Source organism: Sceloporus undulatus, chromosome 6 (assembly GCF_019175285.1).
Source record: "Sceloporus undulatus isolate JIND9_A2432 ecotype Alabama chromosome 6, SceUnd_v1.1, whole genome shotgun sequence".
Lineage (NCBI taxonomy): Eukaryota > Metazoa > Chordata > Lepidosauria > Squamata > Phrynosomatidae > Sceloporus > Sceloporus undulatus.
In genome coordinates this window covers 147799288-147822059 of record NC_056527.1, presented here as the reverse complement: position 1 = coordinate 147822059, position 22772 = coordinate 147799288, and the positions used below count along the sequence as shown (strand labels likewise).

General features: G+C 44.3%; 3 protein-coding genes across 6 annotated transcripts in view; 2 read left to right on the top strand and 1 right to left on the bottom strand.

Annotated features, from left to right (window-relative positions):
• MINDY2 (MINDY lysine 48 deubiquitinase 2) overlaps window positions 1-22772 on the bottom strand; it is a 689230-nt gene that overhangs the window by 255799 nt on the left and 410659 nt on the right. The window lies entirely within an intron of this gene.
• MYO1E (myosin IE) overlaps window positions 1-22772 on the top strand; it is a 568767-nt gene that overhangs the window by 240235 nt on the left and 305760 nt on the right. The gene's annotated exons all lie outside the window — the stretch shown is intronic.
• The window catches only part of USP3 (ubiquitin specific peptidase 3), a 50003-nt gene continuing 28489 nt past the window's right edge, over window positions 1259-22772 (top strand). The window contains exons 1-3 of one of the 3 annotated variants that reach the window (XM_042471390.1): window positions 1259-1329; window positions 2518-2562; window positions 5224-5353. In XM_042471390.1, coding sequence (XP_042327324.1) covers window position 5353 — 1 coding nt within the window. In that variant the 5' untranslated portion in view covers window positions 1259-1329; window positions 2518-2562; window positions 5224-5352. Of the gene's footprint in view, window positions 1330-2517; window positions 2563-5223; window positions 5354-14516; window positions 15017-15180; window positions 15200-22772 lie in introns of those variants that run through there. The other 2 variants (XM_042471389.1, XM_042471391.1) reach the window with 2 other exon arrangements.

The window sequence follows — 22772 nt, the reverse complement described above, 5'->3', positions numbered from 1 at the left end:
TCACACTTTCTCAGCCTCAGAGGATGGCAATGGCAAACCTCCTCTGAACAAAACTGGCCAAGAAATACCAATGATGGGTTCGCCTTAGGGTCACCATAAGTGAGAAATGATTTGAAGGCACACAACAACAACAACAAATGGGATCCTGGAACGTGCGGGTTGTGGCACTTAGAATTCTCATCCAGAGAGATGTAGTGCATCTGGGCAAACTACAAACCTTAGGATTCCCTAGGAAGCAGATATGGCATATAGAATGGAATCACAGGGCTATAATGGTGAAAGACCCCAAGCGTCACAATTCAATGTAATGGACTGCATCCAGTACTTACCAATATAAGACCATTTAGACCCTGGAAAGAAAAAGAGAGAGAAATTTGAAACCACAAGGTCCTCTCTTTATCCCCTTAAAACACATTCAGAAGCCAAAAGTTAAGACCGGATATACATAAAAGCATATCATTAATATGTCATGGGAACAGAACCAGCTATTACTCTTAAATAATTTAAATTTCCGTCTTTTTCAAACTAGTACACTCTAGGTGTGTTGGACTGCAAATCCCATCATTCCCTGGCATCAAGCTGGTAAAAAAATGGGATACCTGTTTCCTTAGAAGTGACTTCCAGTGTTTTTGGTGATGTTTATTCCCAGGTAAGAGAGCAGATGAAGATGGTCTTGGAGATGTCTTGGAGAGTCACCATGAGTTGAGATTGACTTGAAGGTGGTTAACAACAACAGTAACAGCAGCAGCAGCAACAACAACAACAAGGCAAGCCTAGAGTCCAGGTAAAAACAGATCTATCCAGGTGACATGGCAAGCCTAGCCTAATAGAAAGTGATGGGTCCAAGATCACAACATGTTTCTGTTTCTCTCAAGCCCTGGCCAGCATTTGAACCTATGCTGGCTAGAGGATACTGGGATTGCTGTCCAAAAAAGTAACTTTTATGCTTTGCGTTCTCCTCCAACTAATGCTGCTATCTCAGCCATACTCACATGTAAGAGAATAATCCTTAGTACACTTATTTCTTAGCAAACATTCACATTCTTTGAATACCCACAAATCTGAATTCTTCCAAGGAAGGAGCAAAAAGGTGACCCAACAAACAACAGATTGCAAATGGTCATATATTGCAATCTGGCTTAATGATTTGTTTAGCCAATAAAGCCCCTACGGGGGACATTTCATTCATAGCCCTGTGTGTATTCTACATAAATCTAATCATTAACTTCTAATTAATGATTAGAAGATTAGGTTCTAACGGAGAAGAAAACTTGCCAAAAGATTTGCACAGTGTTTCCAGCTCTGTCCACCTTTCCTGTTATTATCCAGGTAAGTCGGTCAAAAACTCCTTTCCCTTTTGGTTCTGAAAGGTTGGTTCCCCCTCAAACCTCCCCCTTTTCCTCTCTTGCAAATGGATTTCCATCTTTATACAAGACCACATGCAATAAGACAACGGTGCAATCTGGTTGGAAGGTTGCTTCTTTTTAAAAATCCATTTAAAATGCTGTCAGGCCGCGTTCCCACAATGATTTAAAGCAAATTGCTGATCGGGTTATATGAACGTCGTTCCCATTTGAAACTGGTTCCAATCTTACTGTGATCAGTTTCGACCGCGATGAAGCGAGGCAAACGCAAAAAAGCTGCTCTTTAGAATATTCGATTCATTGGTTTTGCAACCACTTGCAATTGGCGAGGCAAGTAGTGGCAAATTTTGCAACTACTTGCAATTACCCAGGCGATTTGACGGCAGCTCACAGTGAGGCAAACAGTTGCAAAACCAATGTAAAACCCTTGTAATCGCTTCTTTTTGGGCACGATTGTTGTCCCCACTAGTTTGGGCCACTTCAAAATGAATGTCAATCATCCATGCGTCATCATTGATGTAAGCGGCAGCCCAGCTTGGGAACTATATACTGTATACTGTGTGTGTGTGTGTGTATTTGATAGAAGATTCAATTCATTGGTTTTGCATCTGCTTGCAATTACCCAGGTGATCCAATGGCAGCAGCTCATAGTGAAACAAGTTATTGAAAAACCAATATATATATATATATATATATATATATATATATATATATATAGTTATATATATACATAGTTCCCAAGCAAGGCTACCCGGGCTGTTGCTTATGTCACTGATGACGCACAGATGATTGACATGCATTTTCAAGTGGCGAAAACTAGTGGGGACGACAATCGTGCCAAAAAAGAAGCAATTACAAGGGGATAATGAAAAGATCCCCTCTCTTAGTGGGAATGATGGACCTTTTGGCATCGATTTACTGACATGAATGGCAAACCAGTTTAAATGTAAGTGAGAATGAGCCCTTGGTAGACTCTTGTGGCCAACATCTGGCACAGACCATAAGTGTGGCGTACGTGACACCGAAACAAGCCAAGAGTTACGCCTTCCGTTCCCACAGAAACCTCACCCGAACTCTGCACAGGTGTGTGCGAATGTGTGTGTTGTTGTGTTTCCCACCGCCTTCACAACAACCCTTCTGTCTCTGGTTGCAGTTAGCGAAATGGGAGCGCTTGGAAGAGATGCCAGGAGCTTTAATGGTGAGTGAATATACTGCCCTTATTTCTTTATCCGCTGCTCAAAATCTCTGGGTTACAAGAAGGTGGGACTGAGCCCAGGCAGCCTTGCTCCTGTTGAACGTCTCCCTTTAAATAAAACCAGGGATGAGGTTCAGAGCTGGAGCCTTTTAGAATTCAGAAAACGTCTCTTTCTGAACATCTGCGTTCTTCGTTTATCTTGCGCATCTGCAGCGAGCGCCGCTTCGCCTGCGGAGCCTTTTCCAAAACTAAAACATCCCTGTATTAGTGTAACTATAGAAGCAAGAGGCCCCTGTTTTAGCCAGATATTTGCTCACATTCCTTGAAAGTACAGTGGGACCTCAGTATTTGCTAGAGTTTAAATAATAGGACTTAAATAATAGGGGTTAAGTAGGGCATAAATAAATAAATAGGGTTTGGTTCCAGGACCCCCTATGGATACCAAAATCTGTGGATGCTCAAGTCCCATTAAATACAACAACAACAACAATAATATCAATAATATTTATTTATATGCTGCCTCTCCAATAAGATTGAGGCGGCTTACATCAATCAATGAGACATATAACATAATAAAATATATCCTATACAATGGTGTAGTAAAATGATGTCCCTTATATAAAACAGCATAGTCAAGGTTTGCTTTGTTGGGATTTTTAATATTTTTTTCCTTAAATATTTTCAACTGAATGGTTGAATCCATAGTTGAGGGATCTCTGGATATCGAGGGCCAACTGTAATATTCTTTGTTTTGTCTTTTGGGGGGAAATGGGGGAGACCTTTATTACTTTTTGGTTTCTATCCTAAGTGTCTTTCCTATACTCAAAAGGGTATAGATGGCACTTGCTTCCCTTTCCTCTTTTATCCTAACAACCATCCTGCAAGGTAGGTCAAGCTTGAGGATTAGTAACCGCCCAAAGATCATTCTGCGAGCTTTATGGAACCATTTTTGTGTAACTACACGAAACGATTTCACACAACGTCGCACAAAACCCACCATTAAAGTGGTTACAAAGATGCATTAATGCGCATCTTGTTTTACTTTCAGGCTTTCGGCGACAATGCATTTCCGATCCTACTTTATTTGCGCAATTGCATGTGATAATCATTCATGCATAATTACTCGCCATTTCTGCTTCGTTTGCGGGATGCTTCAAATGCTCTGTAATCCCTCTTTAATGTGTGATAAACTCCTACACTTTAGGACCCCCAACCCCAAAGAAGCCCCATTACCGTTGACAGGTGCCGCTGTGGACAGGTGAGCCTTGAGGAGAAGAGCAAGTAAAGCAGTAGTAGCAGCTGTGCTGGACTTTGTGGCTGGCATCTCTGGACTTCTTTGCAATGCTCATCAAGTCAGTTGGATGGCAATCCTTCCTTCCTCTCCTTGGTCTCTGGCTTCCAAGTGCCACCACACAAACCCAGAGAGACCTGCAGGCTCCTTGCAGCCTCTCCTCCTTGTCATGAATTGCTGCCTTTCCAGCCGGGGAAGCCTTTGCCTCTTTTGGAGACTCAGCCCCCAAACAATGATGTCAGCCAAGACCTGCCTCCCTTTTCCAGGCTCCAAGTCAGACTTTGTGCTCAGTCTAGCCCAGCTCCAGTCCAGGCTTACTCTAACAACCACGATCCATGCCAATAGGATGGCCAATCCGTGCCAGGTTTTAACCGAGGATTTAAAGTAGCTTTCCGTGGTGCTGGATTCAATTCCTAACTAGTTTTAGCACCTCGGATTAAATAACGCCTATATCTCGTCTCACGCATTAATTGGAATGGAGGCTGCAGTTCTGAACTTAATTCCTAAATAGTTTTTGCACCTTGGATAACCCTTTATACTTTAATAACGCCTATATCTTGGCTCAGACATTAATCAAAACGGAGACTGCAATTCTGAACTCAATTCCTAAATAGTTTTTGCACCGTGGATAACTCCTTTTAAACTTAAATAACTCCTATATTTTGGCCTAGACATTAAAATGGAGGCTGCAGTTCTCAACTCAGTTCCTAAATAGTTTTTGCACCTTGGATAACTCCTTTTTAACTTAAATAACCCCTGGGAAGTTCCCCTCAAGGCTCACCTGTCCACAGCAGCACCTGTCAACGCTCATTGACCCTCATTATTAACTATTCCAATTCCTGAATGTCTTCTACTAATATTACAGTGTCGTCCACATCTCTGAGGCTGTTGATGCTGCTTCCTCCTATCTTCATTCCTCCTTTTTCTGATTCTAATTCTACTTTTCTTATGATGTTTTCATCATATAAGTTAAAACAAGGAAGGTGATAGGATGCAGCCTTGCCTGACCCCTTTTCCTATTGGGAACCATGAATTTGGTTCCCGAATTCGGTTCCAGCGGTGGCCTCTTGTCCTTGGTACAGATTCCCCAACAGGATTCTATCCGATGTGTGTTTTTCCTAACAGCATGCAATAGAGAGCCTTTGTGTTCAAGTCACAAGGATCTATCTCCCTGTATTTAATCTGTAGTTTTCTGTCCTGGGCAAGGGCCACGCCATTCCTCCATCTTTCCTTGTGGCTTCCCATAATTGGGGAAGATCATCGGTTAGAGGCCTCTTAATTTCTTAAAGCTTCATGCCTCCGACCGTGTCCTTCGCTCTTTGACTTTTTCACCCCGGACTTTCTTTGTAATCCCTTTCCCTCTCGGTTTCTAGCTGCAGACCCAAACCCTTTTACGTCGGCTGGTTTTGAAAAGACAATTGATGGCTGGCCTTTAGGAAAAGGATGCAAGATCCCACCTTGGAGGGGGGAAACCCACCTTGGAAACAGTACGAATCATTTTCAGTAAGTAATGCAATGGCACGATGTTATTGTTTAAATATCCTTTTAAAAATTAAGTTATGTTGTTAGACTGCCAGTTAATGGACACAGTTAATTAACACAGATTTCCATTAATGAATGTTGCGTGGATTAATGTCGTGTTGCTCAAAAGGTCCTTACCTGTTGCAATAGCATTGCGTGGAAATATATAGCTTCCCTTGGCTGCATCTGCACTGCAGAAGTAATGCAGATTGACACTGCTTTTACTGCTATGGACTCCTGGGATTTGTAGTTTCCTGTAGTACGCACAAAATACTGGCCTCGTTCATAAGATTTTTATGAAGGCCGTAGGGTTGATGCACGCTTTGGACACTTGGGATGCATCTGCACTGCAGAAATAATCCAGTTCGACGCTGTTTTAATTGATGGGCACCATCCTATGGACCTCTGGGATCTGTATTTGTTGAGAAGACTAAACATCTCACCCAGATCCCAGAATTGCATAGCACTGCCCCATGGCAGTTAAAGCAATGCCAAAGTGCATTAATTTTGCAGCATAGATGCAGCCAATGCTTGGCGAAGCGGAAGTCAATGGGGAAAGTTACAAGTAGATGGATTCAGTTAAGACAGTCATGTCCAAACTCTGGCCCTCCAGGTGTTTTGGACTTCATCTCCCAGAAGTCCCCGCCACCTTGGCCAATAGTATGGAATTCTGGGAGCTGAAGTCCAAAACACTGGAAAGGCCATAAGGAAGCCTTAGCTCCTCTGCCTTTGCAATACCTGAGCATGACTGGGGATGACCAGAAACCTTGGAGGTCTCTCATCCATAGGGTTGTCATGTATCAAAGTCAATTTGGCTGCAAATAACCACAACAAAATGGTTGTTGTGACGATAAGGTGGAAAGGGTGACAGGTTGAGGCACGATGCCCTGAATTTCTTACAGCACAAATAGGATGCAAATGCAATACACACGCAAAGCTCCCAGGAACGACGCACTGTTTTCAGACAGCAGGGGATTAGCCGGATGTTTCTACCTTGGTGTTTTTGGTGAACACAACTGCGCAAGTGTGTCAAGGTTATTCCTTCCCTTTGTTTTTGCTGCTAAAACAAACAAACACCTGGCAATGTGGCCGGCGCAAAAGCGACAGCAAATCCGTTTTGGTCCAAGATGTCTTTGAAGACGGCATGCCCTTCTCAGGGAGCCCCAGACGAAATATTAAATTCCAAACTTTAATCCACGGCTCTGGGATCCTGGCCCAGAATTTGTGTTCTGAATACACAATTTGTTGTTCAAATAACGCAATGACATCTGGAGACGAAAGTGGGGCTGACCCCAGACAGAAAAACTGCAGAAGGGGCAGAATCCCAGTTCATCGCTCCAGTTTGCTGACTTTGCTGTTGAGGAGGATGGATATTGGTCAGAGTTTGGAAAAGAGATAGATAGATAGATAGATAGATAGATAGGACAACAGAGTGCCCCAGTAATCCAAAAAAAGTAAAATTGTCATCATATAATCCCATGCTTATTCTGTAAATTGGAAACAACTTGGAGGCACCCAACAACAAATTCCTTTTGTATTTTCTCTGCGTTGGCATCCAAAGCTAATAGATGTGGCTTGAGATCTCTCGCAAATAGACAATTTTATTTCGGGAAGCTTTCCAGCTTTTAGCCTAATTTTGATAGTTAGATAAGTTTAAATGTGTTATATATAGTTTACTGTTTTATACTTATTTAGTGGTGCTGTTATTTTATTATCTTTACTGCTTTCGATGACAGATCGCACTCCGCAGACGGGTTTTAACACTGTTCTTGTTTTGATGAGCTTTGTGCAAAACTTACAGCGCTATATAAACAAACTATAATAATAATAATGATGATAATAATAATGATAATAATAATAATAATTTCAAAATCTCCCGATGGAAAAAGAAGATTGTTCCCTAAGCATCTTAGTCGCCCCCATTGACTGCCCTGTTTTGTCCATTTTAATAATGTTAACGGTATTGCTTTTTATTGTTATTGTTTACAGTTATGATTTATTGGTTGTGGGGGGTGGGTGGGTTTCTGGAACGTTGTGTTTTAATGTTGTAAGCCACTTCAATCTTAATGGAGAGGTGGAGTAATAATAATAATAATAATAATAATAATAATAATTACTATTATTATTAAGCACGGCCCCCCAGCCGAGGCACGGTACATAATCCGTATACCTTTCATCTGAGAGATGCATCCAGATTCTCAAGCAGAGCTGGGATGTTTATGGAACCGGTTTTTCTGGGGACAAAAGTTCCTTTGTTGTAATGTTGCGTTAGAGTTGTCACAAGCAGCAACTGGGCCATTGCATTGTTCCCACCTTCCAGGAAAGATGCCTTGTTTCCTGGCTGCCCTTGCATGCAAGTCATGCAACACTCCTTCCTTCCTTCCTTCCTGATTTTGCAGCATTCCTTTAGCAAGCAAAAAAGACTGCAATCGTTCCCTAGGAAAGGGGTCCAAGTGCAGCCATTATGCATCCCCTCTTTATCCTCGCTCAGGATGTGTTTCCTCTTCTTTCCTGGAGAGATCTGAAGCTTGTGAATGGACTTTGTTTGGGATTTAAGGGAAATAATTCGCTTCCATAGTGGGAACTACGCATTGATGTGAATCCATCAGTCAGTCGACCCGGTGTCAATGCAATTTGCAAACTGTTTCAAATGCAAGTGGGAGAGAGTCCTAAGTAAAGTAAGTGCTGGACTCCACTCCATCATAAGCCTCCAAAGAAGCAGACTGAAGTCTATGAAAGCTCATGCTACAAACATCTTTTCCCCCCAGTTAATAATAATAATAATAATAATAATTTCATTTCTTGCCCACCTCTCTTCACAGCTCAAGATGGGATACAACATAGTTCAAACATACACTTGATGTGAAATACACATATTAAGCTGCATCTCCATGCAATATTTATATTACAATACATGGGACAGTAATTAAATGTAAAATTCATGTTTAAAATTTGTAATTAAAAACTGCCTGGATAGCCCTGGCAGAAGAGAGAGGTCTTCAAATCTGTCTTATATTCCAAGGGTTGGTTTAGCTCAGGGGTAGGCAACCTTTTTGAGCTGGGGGCCGGGTTGCTGTCCCTCAGACAACTGGGGGGCCAAAGCCAAAAAATAAATGATTAAATAATTTTTTAAAAATTAATTAAATAAATAAACCAGGACAAATGTAGGGAAAAAATTTCAAATGGAGGACACTTTTTTAAAAAATGGAGGATACACAAAAAAATTTGCTGATTTAAAAAAAAAATTAATATAAATGCATGTTTCGGAGGCTTCTATAGACAATTGGCCCCCTTGCCCGCCGCTTGCCCCCCTTTGCCCACCTCCTCCTGATAGGCCAAAGGCCCCAAGCCCTCACGCGAGAGGCCAAAGGCTCTGGCGGCAATCGGCGGCAGGACTGGGCTGGGGCCGGTCCCAAGGCCTTGCCGGGCCGCATCCGGCCCACGGGCCGCAGGTTGCCTACCCCTGGTTTAGCTTATCTCTTCCAAATGGCCATTCCGCAGTCTTGGGGCGGCTGATGAGAAGGTCTCAATGTTAGTCTTAAAAGTAAGTCTCAAAGGTGCTACAAAATCTCTATACATACTAATTCTGCAGACTAACATGGCTATATCTTTAAGTGCTGGATTGTAAGCTGCTCCATGACTTTGTTGCTCCTTAGCTGCACTCGGTCTTTGCCTGGACTGTGTTTAGGACACTGGTCCATGCCAGCATCTCAATAACGTTGCAAGAGGACAACCCCATCAGTCTTTCTCTAGCAAAACAGAAGCATTGGTGTTGTCCTTCTTACACAAGGGACTATTTATGGAGGTTACCAAGCTCAGGACCTCTCCCTTTGGCCTTACCTCACTTGCTCCTCTTTTAAAACTGAGACGGCAGCAGGCAGACACAGCAAATATAGTGATTTCGCCAGAGCATCCCTATGATTTGCTTTCCATATAAAGCCGGCCAGTGAACATCTGACATTGAAGTGGCTCAGGGCTTTTGTGGTGGGAGATCAGAAAAGACGGGATGCTGGCTGCAATAAATATTTACAACGGACACAGTTGAAAGACGGCAGAATCCAAACATAGAGCTGTGTTAGTTGGGAATACAGTATCAGCCTGCAAAGGGATCTTGCAGCTCCTTTGAGACTGAGCGAAGGAAGTTGGTGGGATAAGATTTCATAGTATTGGATCTGCGTGGTCAGCAATGTAAGTCAACAAAAGCTCACATTGTACACTTACCATTGTATTTAATTTGCAAAGCACCTTTGAGACTAACTGAGCGTAGCATAAGATTTCGTAGTATTTCATCTGCTTTAAGCCATGCGTCTGACGCATGGTCAACAAGGTAAGGATTTTTTCGCACTGGGGCTAATTTCGGCATTAAAGAGATATTAAAGTGTATTTAAAGCATCCCGCAAATAAAGGAGAAATGGTAAGTAATTGTGCAAATAAAGCGATATCGGAAACACATTGTTGCTGAAATCCCAAAAGTAAAAAGATGCACGTTAATGCTTCTTTGTGGCCACTTTAATGGCAGGTTTTATGCGACGTCGTATGAAACCGTATCGCATTATTACGCGATTTTCCCAGGATATTAATGGGATAAACTCCCGATCTCCTTCGGGTGATAAACTCCTAAGTCAACAAAAGCTTACTTTGTAGACTTATCATTGCCTTTAATTTGCAAAGGGATCATGTAGCACCTTTGAGACTAACTGAGCAAAGGAATATGGCAAGCACAAGCTTTCAAAGTCTTAAGTCTGCTTCAAGCCATGCGTTTGTCATAAACCTAAGTCAACAAAAGCTGACATTACCAACGTCTTCCTCTCAGGTTGTCTCAAAGGTGCTACAAGATCCCTTTGCAGACGGTTCAAAAGGTTTGCCCCCAAAGTCTTGGGATACGCTGAGACCAGCATTCTTGTGCTTTGAGACAGCAGCTACATTTGGTTATGCATTCAGTTGTGCAACCTCGCCATTCGACATGAGGGTCACACATCCCCATCAGTGCATAATTCTGGGTGTTGTACACAACCCCAAAGCCAGAGCTTGGCCAATGTCATTGGTGCCACGTTGGCACCTGAAAATAGCTCTGATGACTCAGAGGCTGTCTGCTTTGTGTGCCGTTGCCTCTGTTCATTTGTGTTACTAAAGGAGACTGTAAAGCAACCTCACACAAGGAAACCAACTTTCTTTCCTGCCACGACCCTCTGGCATTTTGTGGTTGTGAACTGCCTTTGAGTCGATCTCATGGCAACCGAATGGATGAGACACCTCCAAGAGCCCCTGCCCTGCCCTGCTTAATGCCCATAAAAGCCCTAGTGACCTCCTTCATCCAGTCCATCCTCCATCTGGCATGCGGCCTTACTCTCTTCCTACTTTCCCAGCATTATGGTCTTTTCCAAGGAGGCCTTCCTTCTCATGATGTGCCCAAAATACGACAGCCTTGGTTTCGCCATCTTGGCTTCTAGGGATACTTCCAGCTTAAATAATCCATCATGTCTGAATGACCCCAGCGTCTTCTACTGAAGCCCCCACGCCCCTCTCCGTGTTTCCTTATGGCAGTGATATGTTCTCTTGGGGTCTTTTTGTTCTGCTATCTTAGGATAAGACAGGAAAAAGGGGAAACATTTACGGTTTTTCTCCTAGCCTGGTCCTGAGTTGCTGCACGATCTGAATGGAGTCGGTGTCGGCACGTCATCCTCCGTGGGAAGAAAACCGAGTCTGTACCTTTGGCTTCACAGTTTAGGAAGAGCCAAGAGAGTGGGAGAAAGGGAGAGGAAAAGAGTCAGAGAAAGGTGGCATTAATGGTTTTCTCCGTCAGCTCAAATACAGAATGAGAGGCTCCTTTCTTTGCCCTTCACAACGGCTCCTTCTTCCTCCCAAAGGCGCTTTGAGAATCCAAAGGCGCATCAATAGCACATCTATGTACGCTTGGGGAGCTGCGGGGCTGTTTCTCCGTTCACTTTGTGTGCTGTTTGCAGGATCCTGGGGTTTAGAGTCATAGAGTTATAGGTTTGGAAGAGACCCCAAGGGCCAAAATCCCAAATGCACCTGAGGAAGTAGACTTAAGTCTATGAAACCTTCTTTCGTTCAGCGAGTCTCAAAGGTGCCAAAAGAGATCTCTCTACAGACTGGAACACCAACAAGTTTCAGAGAAAAACTGGGGAAATGGCCACATTCAGGCTGCTTCTGTGTGTCTGCTACTCAGCCAAGAAAATAAGCTTTGAAATGTTTTATTTTAGCATGATTTAAAAGGGAAAAAAGATTTCCCCCCTACTTTTTATTGGCTTTTTCCCCAGGCCTTCACTCCTCTAGAAAGGATGGCTCAGAAATGCAGATGAATGCTGTGCCAGGTGCCAAAACCTCTTTCCCTGAGAAGTCCAGGTGGCCCACAAAGCAAAGCCTTCCACCGAAGGGCATTTTTAACCAAAGGACACTTAAGTAATGAGTTTTTGGCAGAAACCCCAAACCTGAAATGAGTGGCTTGGTCGGTGGTATACTTTTTCAAGATCCACCTTTATTTTCCTCCCAGCTATAAAAAGGCGAAGGGAAGGACGCCAGCATTCGGTTCCTGCTGCTGTTTGTTTTGGAAATGACCACCGAGTCCCCCTTTTTGGGATGAGCAAATGTTGACCGAAAAGAAAAGCCACGTTAAGCTCCGGGTCGTTGTCCAATTCATGTGTCTTTAATGGAAAGCCCTTCTCCTCTGCCCAAATCGGTCCTAAATCTCCATGGGATTCCCCCCCCCCCCCCATTAAAATAAAAGGAAGCCAACCCAAAATATAGATTTTGTTTATGGTCAGGAATGCGCCAAAGAAGAGGTGAATGCAGTTCACAAACTTAATTAATGCCACAGATTTTTAATATCTTGATATCTATACCCCGATCGCTCTGTAATTTATTATTCCTGTAGGGGAAAAAAACGAAGCACGGCGGCTGCTTGCAATGTAATTATATGGGTGCCAAGGCCTCCAAGGCAGGGAAGAGCTGGTTCCACGAAGCCCAGAACGGGCGCAGTCCAGACGGTCAGCCTCTCTGGTTTACAAGAAACACAGGGCTGCGGGAATAGCGCCGTCCGAAAGGCTATTTTGGCAACAGGGACCTTGTTTGGGAGGGAAAGAAAGTGGCAGGGTTTGTGTAGAGTCACAACAACACAGGCATCCCAGTGCGCTTTTATGAGACGAGCGCAATTACGTAAAGTACCTGGGGGAAATGGAAGGAAACGACCGCTCTTTGCATCCAGTGGCATCGCTGGCATGGCCCTTGGCCTCAGGAATATATGGATTGATTGACTGTTTAATATTATTTAACACATCCTTTAAAAGTTTGAAAAGCAGTTCGATGCACAATGTGAGAAGCATCCATTTAAACCAGTTTTATCAAAGTCCGTTAAATAATGGCGACGCAAATAAAAATAGAGCGCACTGCGCTTAAAAAAGGGCCTTCTGTTGCAGTCAATGTTCAAAGACCTGGGAAAATATATATAGAGAGAGTTTTACATATATTTAATACTTTAATTGTACTTTTTGTGTTTTTAATTGTACTATTTTTTTAATGTCGTGAACAAATAATAATAATAAGTAAAGCTTTTTCCCTTTTCAAAATGTTTTTAAAGCTATCTATGCTTTGAACCAGTTGCATGCTTCTAGACTTCTAGTTTGCCGCTTTGAGTCCCAAAACAAGAGGAAGGTGGGTTAATTATCGATACTATCATTCTGATAATTATAACAATCATGTACTTGTTGAAGAGTTTGAAAGACAGAGTTCTTCTGTAAGGAAAAGCATTTAAGGCCATTTCCCCATCAGCAGAGTTCATATTGTTGTTATGATGACCTGGCAATGGACTGCCTTAGTGACTGAAGGCCTGCATGACTCCCAATGGCCAAGGCTGCCTCCTGCGCCGCCTGGTGGCCGCTCCTGGGAGCTGCAGGGCACAGGCAGGGCTCTGGGATTTAGTCCTCAGTGTCCTCCTTTCCCAGGACATGTCCTCCATCCATCCTTCTGTCCAGGAGGGATCCCGCAGTGCCTTGTCCTCCCATTGGGGGCCTCCCCTTGGGCATGAAGTCACACTCTCTCAGCCTCAGAGGAAGGCAGTCTTGCCAAGGAAACCCCATTAACAGGGCATCCGCAGTTCAGAAACGGCTTGAAGGCACGTAGCAGCAGCAGCAGCAGCCAGCCACGCTTCTCCAAAGCCTGCTTGAAAGGCCTCAGAGGCGCCTCGATGCAGCAAAGCCTCAGCAGCAGCAGCGGCGCAGCTCTGGCAAGAGAAAGCCTTGGGCTTGGCGCATGCGCTCTTCCTGCCCCTCCGCCTAGCGGCCGGAGGAGGAATAGCAGCAGAGAAAGGAAGAAAGGAAGAAGGAAAGGGGAGGGAGGAAAACCAGGGACCTGGATCGCGGAATGGGACTCTGGAGCCCCTAGAGATAAGGAGAGAGTCCGGTTCCCCTCCGACGTCCCGGCTTTGAGGGACTGAGGGATGGAAGGGGAAAACCGTCACCGCCATTCCATCTTTCCCCCATCTCTCACTCTCTCCGAGGAATCCTCTTTTCCTCCCGATAGCCTTTCTTTTCCGCATTTATTACCACCTTTCCCCGCAAACAGAGCCGGAAGTGCCGTACCACCGCCTTCCATTACGATTTCTTTGGCGTCGGATTCTCTATTGAAAAAGCTTTGGAGGACGGAAAACGAGGAAAGTGGATTCCTTTTTACCGGGACGGAGAGCGCGAGGGGCGGGGAGATGACGTCATGAACGCTTGACGGCGGTGGAGGGGGGGCGGGGAGAGAGTGAGATGATGAGGAAGTCGACGACATTAGCGTCAAGCAGCGTAATGCCGGCGTCATGACGTTAACTGCAGAGGGGCTGAGACATAGGAGTCAAGCTCCGCCCCCGAAACGCCGGCGTCATGACGTCATTAGTGGGGGGCTGGGAGAAACATATATTAAATAGATATAAAATATATGTTTATTTATATATATATATATTTAATATTTAATATATTAGAGTCAAGCTCCACCCACGTAGCGCCGGCGTCGTGACGCCAACAGCGGAGGGGCGGGGAGAGAGTGTGAGAGATAAGTGAAGCTCCGCCCCGTAACGCCGGCGTCATAACGTCAACAGCTGGGGGCGGGGAGAGAGACAATGTAATGAGTGATGTTGCAGTGGAGGGGCGGAGAGGGAGCCATGAGGAGTGAAGCTCCGCCTCTGTAGCGCTGGCGTCGTGACGTCAACAGCGGAGAATGTGAGATCCGAGGGGTCAAGCTCCGCCCACGTAACGCCTGCGTCATGACGTCAATAGAGGAGCGGCGGAGAGGGAGATAGCGATGAGGAGCGAAGCTCCGCCCCGTAGCGCCGGCGTCGTGACGTAACGGCGTCGTGGCGGTGGTGGCCGGTTGAGCGCGCTCCCGCCGTCCCTCCCTCTCTCTGTTTCTGGCGTGGTGCGCTTGCCGGCGTGCGCATGCGCAGTGGCGCTGGGAGGAGGCGGGCGCGTGCTCTCTCTCGCTCTCTGTCGCGCGCGTTCCGGGGAAGGTTTCCTTTGGGCCTAAAGAAGAAGAAGGCGCCTCCTCCTCCGCCGGAGATGGAGTGCCCTCACCTTCCGTGGAGCGTCTGCGTGGCGCCGGACTCGGCCAAGCTCCCTCAGGGCTCGCCCTCCTCCTGGTGCTGCAGCGGTGCGTCCCCGACTCCCCTTCCCCTCCCGGGCCTTTGTTCCCCTCCCCTCCCCCCGTTCTCCGGGCGCGAAAGGCGGGAGGAAGGGAGGGCTATTCCTGTGGAGAGGATGCGGAAAGGGCTGGTTAGAGAGTGTCTGGGTCAGGAAGCCATTCTGCGGAGTGGTCCCTAGACAGAGAGAGCCTGTGTCTATACAGTATATATGTAGTGGGTTAAAAATGAGAGTGTATATAATATACAGAGAGAGAGAATATATATGTATACATTGGTTAAAAAGTGTGCGCATATATATATATACGTATGCGAGAGAAACTATATGTATTGGTTCACATAAATATAGACTGTGTATATATATATATATATGTATAAATCTTTAAACAACCATTAGAATACTTTCATTTAAGAAGTGTAGAATTACACTTTAAAAGCCCCAAAGTCAAAAACACAACAATTACACACAAAAAGATCTGTGTCTAAATATGAACGAAGTTGAACTTAAACAAGATGCAAACGGTTTCAGCTTCGTTTTGTGTGTCTGCCTCTATACTATACAGTATATATATATATACACACACATATACCTTTGTGCTGATGTCTTAGACGTTTGCATTGCTTTTAAAGCTTGACTGAAGTGAAAGGGCTTTAATGGCGAATGTGTTTTTTCAAACAAGAAACTGGGTAAAATTATTATTATTACTAATAAGCTTTATTTATAATGTGCTGTAAATTCACAGTTTAAACCCATTGAAGAAAGGCGGCATATAAAGTGAATAACATTTAGATTTTTATAAATGCCTTTTTAAATTGCTCTTCATTTATTATTATTATTATTATTATTCTGCTGTATTTATCAAGTGCTGTCTATCTGTATTTCTGTTGTTTTGAACCTGGCGTCATTATTTTTGGGTCCGATTGTCAGGAGAAAGGTGGCATAAAAACGAATAAGATAAAATAACAATGATATTATTATTATTACTACTACTATTATTATTACCCTTACTATTGCTGTTCTTTCTAATCCTTCTTTTTCCTTCCTTCTCCCTAAATTCCCATTGGAAAGGCTCTGTTCCCACAATGAACTCCTTTTCTTGACCACCAAAAGTCTCCCTTTTTGGGTTGTTTTCTCTTCTTTTTCCTCCTCTCTTTTGGGTTCTTCCGGCTTCATCTAACTTTACTATGGCTTTATGGTGTGTGTTTGTGGTTTTGGGGGGGAGGTTAGTGCCACATCATGAGGCCAAGATCCTGTTCTTAGTCCTCTATAGAGTAGGTCCAGTGAATCCACATATTGATTCACCAGTTGATTGCTTCAGTCTGCTGTAGTTGGGAGGCCCTACTCCAGGGGTAGGCAGCCTTTTTGAGCCGGGGGCCGGGTTGCTGTCCCCCAGACAACGGGGGGGGGGGGGAATAAATAATTAAATAATATAGAACAATATTTTCAAATGGAGGACACATTTTTTAAAAATGGAGAACATGCCAAAATTTTTTGATGATTTTTAAAAAATGTTAATATAAATGCATGTTTCTTAGGCATGATCAAAATGGAGGACATTTGGGCATTATTTGTAGACAGATGGCAGAAAGGTTCACATGGCTATGAATATTGAACGTGTCAAGGTGGTCTCACAAGAAGTGATTTGCCCTCGGGTTCAGCTGTTCTTCTCAGAAGTGTGTACTTGGTCAAGGGACTGTGGTTTTTCTTCACTGCGCATGAGTTTGTAAAAATCACAGCAACTTACATTGGCCGTGCCTCTGAAGCTGGCTCATATCAATATCACCATCACCATCCTCCTCCTGCTCCTCTTCTTCTTCTTCCTCCTCCTCCTCCTCCTTTCTCCCTCCTCCTCCTCCTCCTCCTCCTCTTCCTTCCTTCCTCCTTCCTCCTCCTCCTCCTCCCCACGCACCTGCGTGAGAGGCCAGTGGCCCCACACGTCTGCACATGGGGCCATTGCCCCCGCTGCCAAATGCCCTATGGGGCTTTTGGCAGCAGCAATCGGCGGCAGGACCGAGCAGGGGCCGGTCCCAACGACTCAGCAGGCCGCATGCGGGCCGCAGCAGGGATGTAGCCAGGATTTTAGGAAGGGAGGGGTCCAGACTAAGTGCCACCATTATAATGGGGCTTGGGCGCGGTGGCACAGCAGCACACACCATTCATTTTTCTAATGGAAGGGGGGGGGGTCCGGACCCCAAGAACCCTCCCCCCCTTGGCTACGTCCCTGGCCACAGGTTGCCGACCCCTGCCCTAATCAATAGACTCATCCCTCTTCATTTGCGACTTTGGCTTTTGCGGGTTTGATTATTCACAGATTGTATCAGTATGTTCTCTAGGAATATCTCGGTCCTCCGGCGCAACTCTATGGTCCACTTTAACCAAAAGTCGCACTGAAGTACCTGGAGAGTCCTAGAGAGGTCACTCCGCTAGGCATTTGTAGGTCCTCCAGTGCAACTCTATGGTCAATATCTGGCAGATGTTGATAATAATAATAGTAGTAGTAATAATAATAATAATAATAATATATTTATATTTTGCCTTTTCCCAAGGGAATCAAGGCAGATTACAAAAGACAATATAACAATAAAATATAATAAAAAAATCACAATTATCAACAGTCCCATATCCCAACCCCCCCCCATCATAAAATAGTAGCTAAAGCAATAAAACAAAGATTAAACCACAGAAGAGATTAAGTTTTTTAAAATACAAATTTCCTAGAAGTTAGAGGGAGATTTGTGGCGAGAGCACAGAGTTGCAGTGCAGATTCCTAGAGAGGTCTTGTCTTGAGGTAAAAACGTAAGCGTTCTTGTTATTTGCGGTTTCCCCACATTCCCTGTGCCCCTAAACCCAGAGAATGTGGAGGGACAGGTGTACTCTCAAGGCACCAGATCCATGGTCAGTACAGGTGACCCTCAGAGAGCCAACATAGTTGAGTGGTTCAGGTGTTGGATCCTGACTTCGGAGACCGGGGTTCGATTCCCAGCTCAGTCATAGAAGCCCACTGGGTGACCCAAGGGAAGCCACACTCTTTCAGCCTCCTTTCTGAAGAAACTTGCCAAGAAAAACCCATTATAGGTTCACCTTATGGTCGCCATAATTCAGAAACGACTTGAAGGCACACAGCAAAAACAAACTGCGGATTGAACCACCCACAGGTTGAAAATGTTCCAAAAAGATATAAATTTCAAAAAGCAAACTTTAATTTTGCCCTTTCCGACACCGTTGTATATAATGCGACTTGAGCATGGATTTTGGTATGCACACCCCATTACTTGGATGGGAGGCAGCCAGCGAATCCCAGGCGCTGGAGGCTCTGTTTCGGAGGAAGGAACTGACCGACCCACCTCTGAGCATCCCTTGCCTACAGAAATTCATGGGGTCACCACAACAGGTGACTTAAAGAAATAAGCACACACACACACACACACATTCTCTATCAGGATGCTAAGTTTTCACTTCTTTCCTTCTTGGCTTGTAAATGCTAATTTTCTCCCACATTTTTTGCATTAAGATCTGGTACCCTACACTTTCTTGCCTCTTCCTTGGGAGACCCGTTTGGTTCTTGACCTTACAAACTAGATGCACTGTGACATCTAGTCCGTTCTTGGACCTTACAGACTGCCCTGCTGCATGGGGACCTGCTCCACCTCTGACAGATTTTCTTTTGGGGTCAGCTCCTCATTTCTTAATGGGAACCCCCCCCCCTCCATACTTTAGGATTCCTTCTGCTGCTTCTGTTTCACTCCATTTGTTCCTTCATTGAACAGGCTGGGGGTCCCCACCGAAAACGTAAACAGTGTGCCTATATTGTTTTTTGGGGAAAAAGTTGAATTATTGCACTTTCCCTCCCAATATTCTGGACTGGGTTCCTGTTTCCTTGGTGGTCTTTGCCTCCCTTTGTCCTCAGCTGATACACTTGGGATGTTTTGGTCCATGGATGCGAGAAAAGGGAATTTTGGTGCCCTGAGTTCCCTTCTGTTTCTCAGGGGAGAGACTTCAGTCCCCGCTCTTCTCTCTATGGACGAAGATGCTGAATTTTGTATTTATTTTATTTTATTATAATTTCTTATTGAAGAAAGAACATACAGACAAACAAAACATACAAACAAATATGCCAACATATTAAAATAGCGCACAATTGTACAAAGCTTTGGTTACAATGAAACACATTTAGGTCCACTTTCATACTCCTCCAATCATTGATTATTTTTCCCCCTTCGTTCTTCTCTTCATTCTTTTCCTTTCATCTCCTGCTCCTCTTTCTTTCCTCCCTCTCCTTTTCTTTCTTCTACAGTACTACCTACCTTTCCCATCATCTTTTCTTAAACTACTCCTTCTGTAATTCCTCTCCAACCCCTTCTCCTCCTCCTTATCTACATTCCCTTCAATTTTACCTCCATTCAACTTACCCTTACCTTCTTCTACATACTTAACCCTCATACATTTTAAAGGTAGCACCTCGGAGCCTGTTGCTTTGGGTTTCTGCAATGGATCCTGCCATTCGTCTCCCCTCCTCCATTTCCCCCCTGGCCCCCAATGTTTTTGTAGGCCCCATTCTCTCCTCATCCTCCCTCTCTGTGAGCTTGGGAATGCTTGGCCTGCCCAGTTGTGTGGAGCTTTGTCTGGCTTTCTGAGAGAGGGGAGGCTAGCAGGGCTGATCCCAGCCATGTGCCTGTTTGGCGGGGAGATATTGTCTCTCCCAGGGGCTCTTTTTTGCCTTCGTCTCGGAAGAACGCAGGAATCTCTTCGGAGGCCTTTTGTTCGCAGTCATGAAGGAAACAGAACTGAGGATGGAGGTGGTCTGAAGAGGTTGCGCTTGTTTAATGTGCTGGAAGGCGCCACTTCTGTTTTTGAGTTTAGGCCCCGTCTGTGCGCTGGGCCAGAACATGCTAGAGGGTGTATATATGGTGCAATAAAACATCTGAATTAAAGAAAGAGAGAGTCTCCCAGCAGGAAATGCTGGTTAATGTGAATCCTCTGTGTGTACATAGGGCTTCGGTCAATATTTACATAATTAAGATGCATGTTAAGGTGCAAGCATAAGATTTTCCATTAGGCCTGTTGTGGCTTTAATGGTGAGAAGGAGCATGAGGCGCTTGCAGTGAGTTTGCAGTACTTTTGTGCAAACAGAACGGTTTCTTCGGGTGCCTTTTGATCTCCTACGCATTTTGAAGGGGAAGTAAATCTGTCCCTTATTTATGTTTCACTTGGTAATGGCTGCTGTGCCCTTGTAACTTCCCCTGTTTTCTCTCAGGCCTGTTACAGACTGCCCAAATAAAGCTGCTTCGGGTCTCTTTGGAGGTATGCTGTTTAAATGATGCATGCATCCTAAGAATCCGGAAGCTGCCCTCCAGTGCTTAGGAATGGAGTGTGGCTTTGGCGCGACCTCCGGACTCTTAGGACCCATGCATCATTTAATCAGCACACCTCCAAAGAGACCCGAAGCAGCTTTATTTTGGCAGTCTGTAACAGGCCTCAGTATCCTCACTAAGAGAAGTAGAAAACCTCTTTAGAATTTGCAAGTTTTAATTCAGGTTATCCATTTTCAATGCAATGGGTTGTAGATTGAATCCGTTGTGACTTGATCCAGAAAAGTGGCAGGGAAGAGGCATTGCTGGTGGTATTTTCTGAAGTTGTCTTTAGTGGAGGGGAAAATGGCCATGTCTGTCTATCTGTGCCCTTAGTTTGCTCAAAGCTCCTTTTTTTATTTCCTTCCTGGAAATACTGCAGTGACTACTAATGCTAGTGCTTTGGGTAAACCCAGTTATCTTCCTCTCTGTGTGGCATTAAAGGAGAACTGATTTTGCCGTATGGTGTTATAGGAGTGCCAGGCATGTGGATAAAAACACTTTTTAAAAAAAACAATCACCTTGAAGAAATGTGTTTACAAGCTTAGCCTTTAAGATCAGACTTAACCCCAGTTTAAGGTTATCAAAAGGAAAGGAAAGCTGGCAAGCAAGATTGTATGTCGAAGAGGTTCCTCCTCCTCAAGGAAAGCAAGATAAAAATTTCCAGGGTTGAAATGTAGTGACTTATGAGCAGTTGTGGCAGATTTGCACACAGGGAAATATGTATTGGGCTAGATAGATCTAATTGGTAGACCCAGGTAGAGTAGACCCATGTCTGTAGAAGATATCACTTACGTAGGTTCCATGGACTCAAAGGACGGGTTGGAGCCAGCAGTTGGGTTTAGCCTATGGAGTTGCCTTACTAGTGTGGCTTAAAAGGGTCTGGCCCACTACTTATATGGACTTGGTATATATAAAGGTAAAGGTAGTCCCTTGACATGAATGCCTAGTCATAATCGACTGAACTTATACGGAAATGTTGCCTGTCTGTCTCCCATGGTTTCCTGCAAAGCCAACGGTGGCATTTAATCCCCATTTTTGCTGAATTGGCCCGTTGTATATGCAAGCACCTTGAGTGACTGGAGCAGTACTTGCTGGAGTGCCAGGATTCTGCTCTTAAAAAGAAAGTCCCTTTTGGGGTATTGGAGCTTCCCTCGCAGGGCCACCCCCTTTCCAGCCTTTCCCCCAGATCTTTCCCATCTGGTACATTTGCAGTGCTGACTGTTAAGGCCAAGAGGCTGTACAATGTTTTGCCTTGTGTCCTGATTTCCCAGAGAGCCCTGGATGTGGGGCCAGGCCTTGCCCTCTTCCTCCTTTGGGAGTGCCCTGCTGAGTGGAATTCGGAGTTCCTTTCCTTTGTGTAAAAATTCCACATAGTCACAGAGGTAGCAAGGCTGGGAAATAATTTGCCTGGTTGTGTGTTTCCCAATTTCCTGTCTAAAATCTACAGAGACACAAAGGAGGATCAATATCATTCTGAGCAGGTCTGTAAACAAATGTAAAAAAATAAATCTGTGTAGGAATATCAGGCTGATAGAAAGAGATTGGCTTTAGGGCATGCTCTTTCTCTGTGACTGTTGTGTATGGAGTTAAGATATCTGCTGAAATCCAGTAGTCTAATGGGATGATAACTCTCATAGGAAAGAAAACTCTGATGCAAAACACATTGTAATATTAATCCAGATTGAGACCACTTTTACTGCCCTGGCTCCATATTAAGGAATTCTGGGAACTAGTGTTTGTGAGACATTTGGCCTTCTCTGTCAGAGGGCTCTGGTGCCACAATACACTACAATTTCCAGAATGCCTTAGCATTGAGCCAGGGCGGTTAAAGTGGTCTCGAACTGGATTATTTCTCCAGCCCCAGTCAAAACCCACAGGATATGATTTTTTATCTTCTACTGGACCTGAATAAATATGTAACTTGGAAAGTAGCTTTGTTTGCCTTAGCAGCTAAAAAAATCAGGAACAAGTATATAACAGGGATAGCCATAAACTATAAAGGCGATGACTATATTTGACAAAATTTTTAATGCATAATGACAATTGTTGTTCATTTATCTAGAAATTCTGTACCAGATACAAGATACCCGCATTTTAGATATAAGTTACACGTATTTTTATACTGTTATGTTGTTATATTGTTGTGCTGTGCAATGACCTTTGGTCAAAAGCAATAAAATTTGAATTTTGAATTTCTCCAGTGTGTTTTGGACCTCTGTCCAAAACACAAGACAAATGTGGTTCTCATCCTAGGGTCTGAAATGATACTGTTCAATCCTCCTCATTGTGATAATATAAACCGATGTTTGTTAAGCCAGAGACCACTCTCCACTTAGGAGCTGTACCAACAGAATGCTTATTCTGGATTTACATTTTAGCACCACCTTCATTATTCCTTTATTCACATGTTTGTCA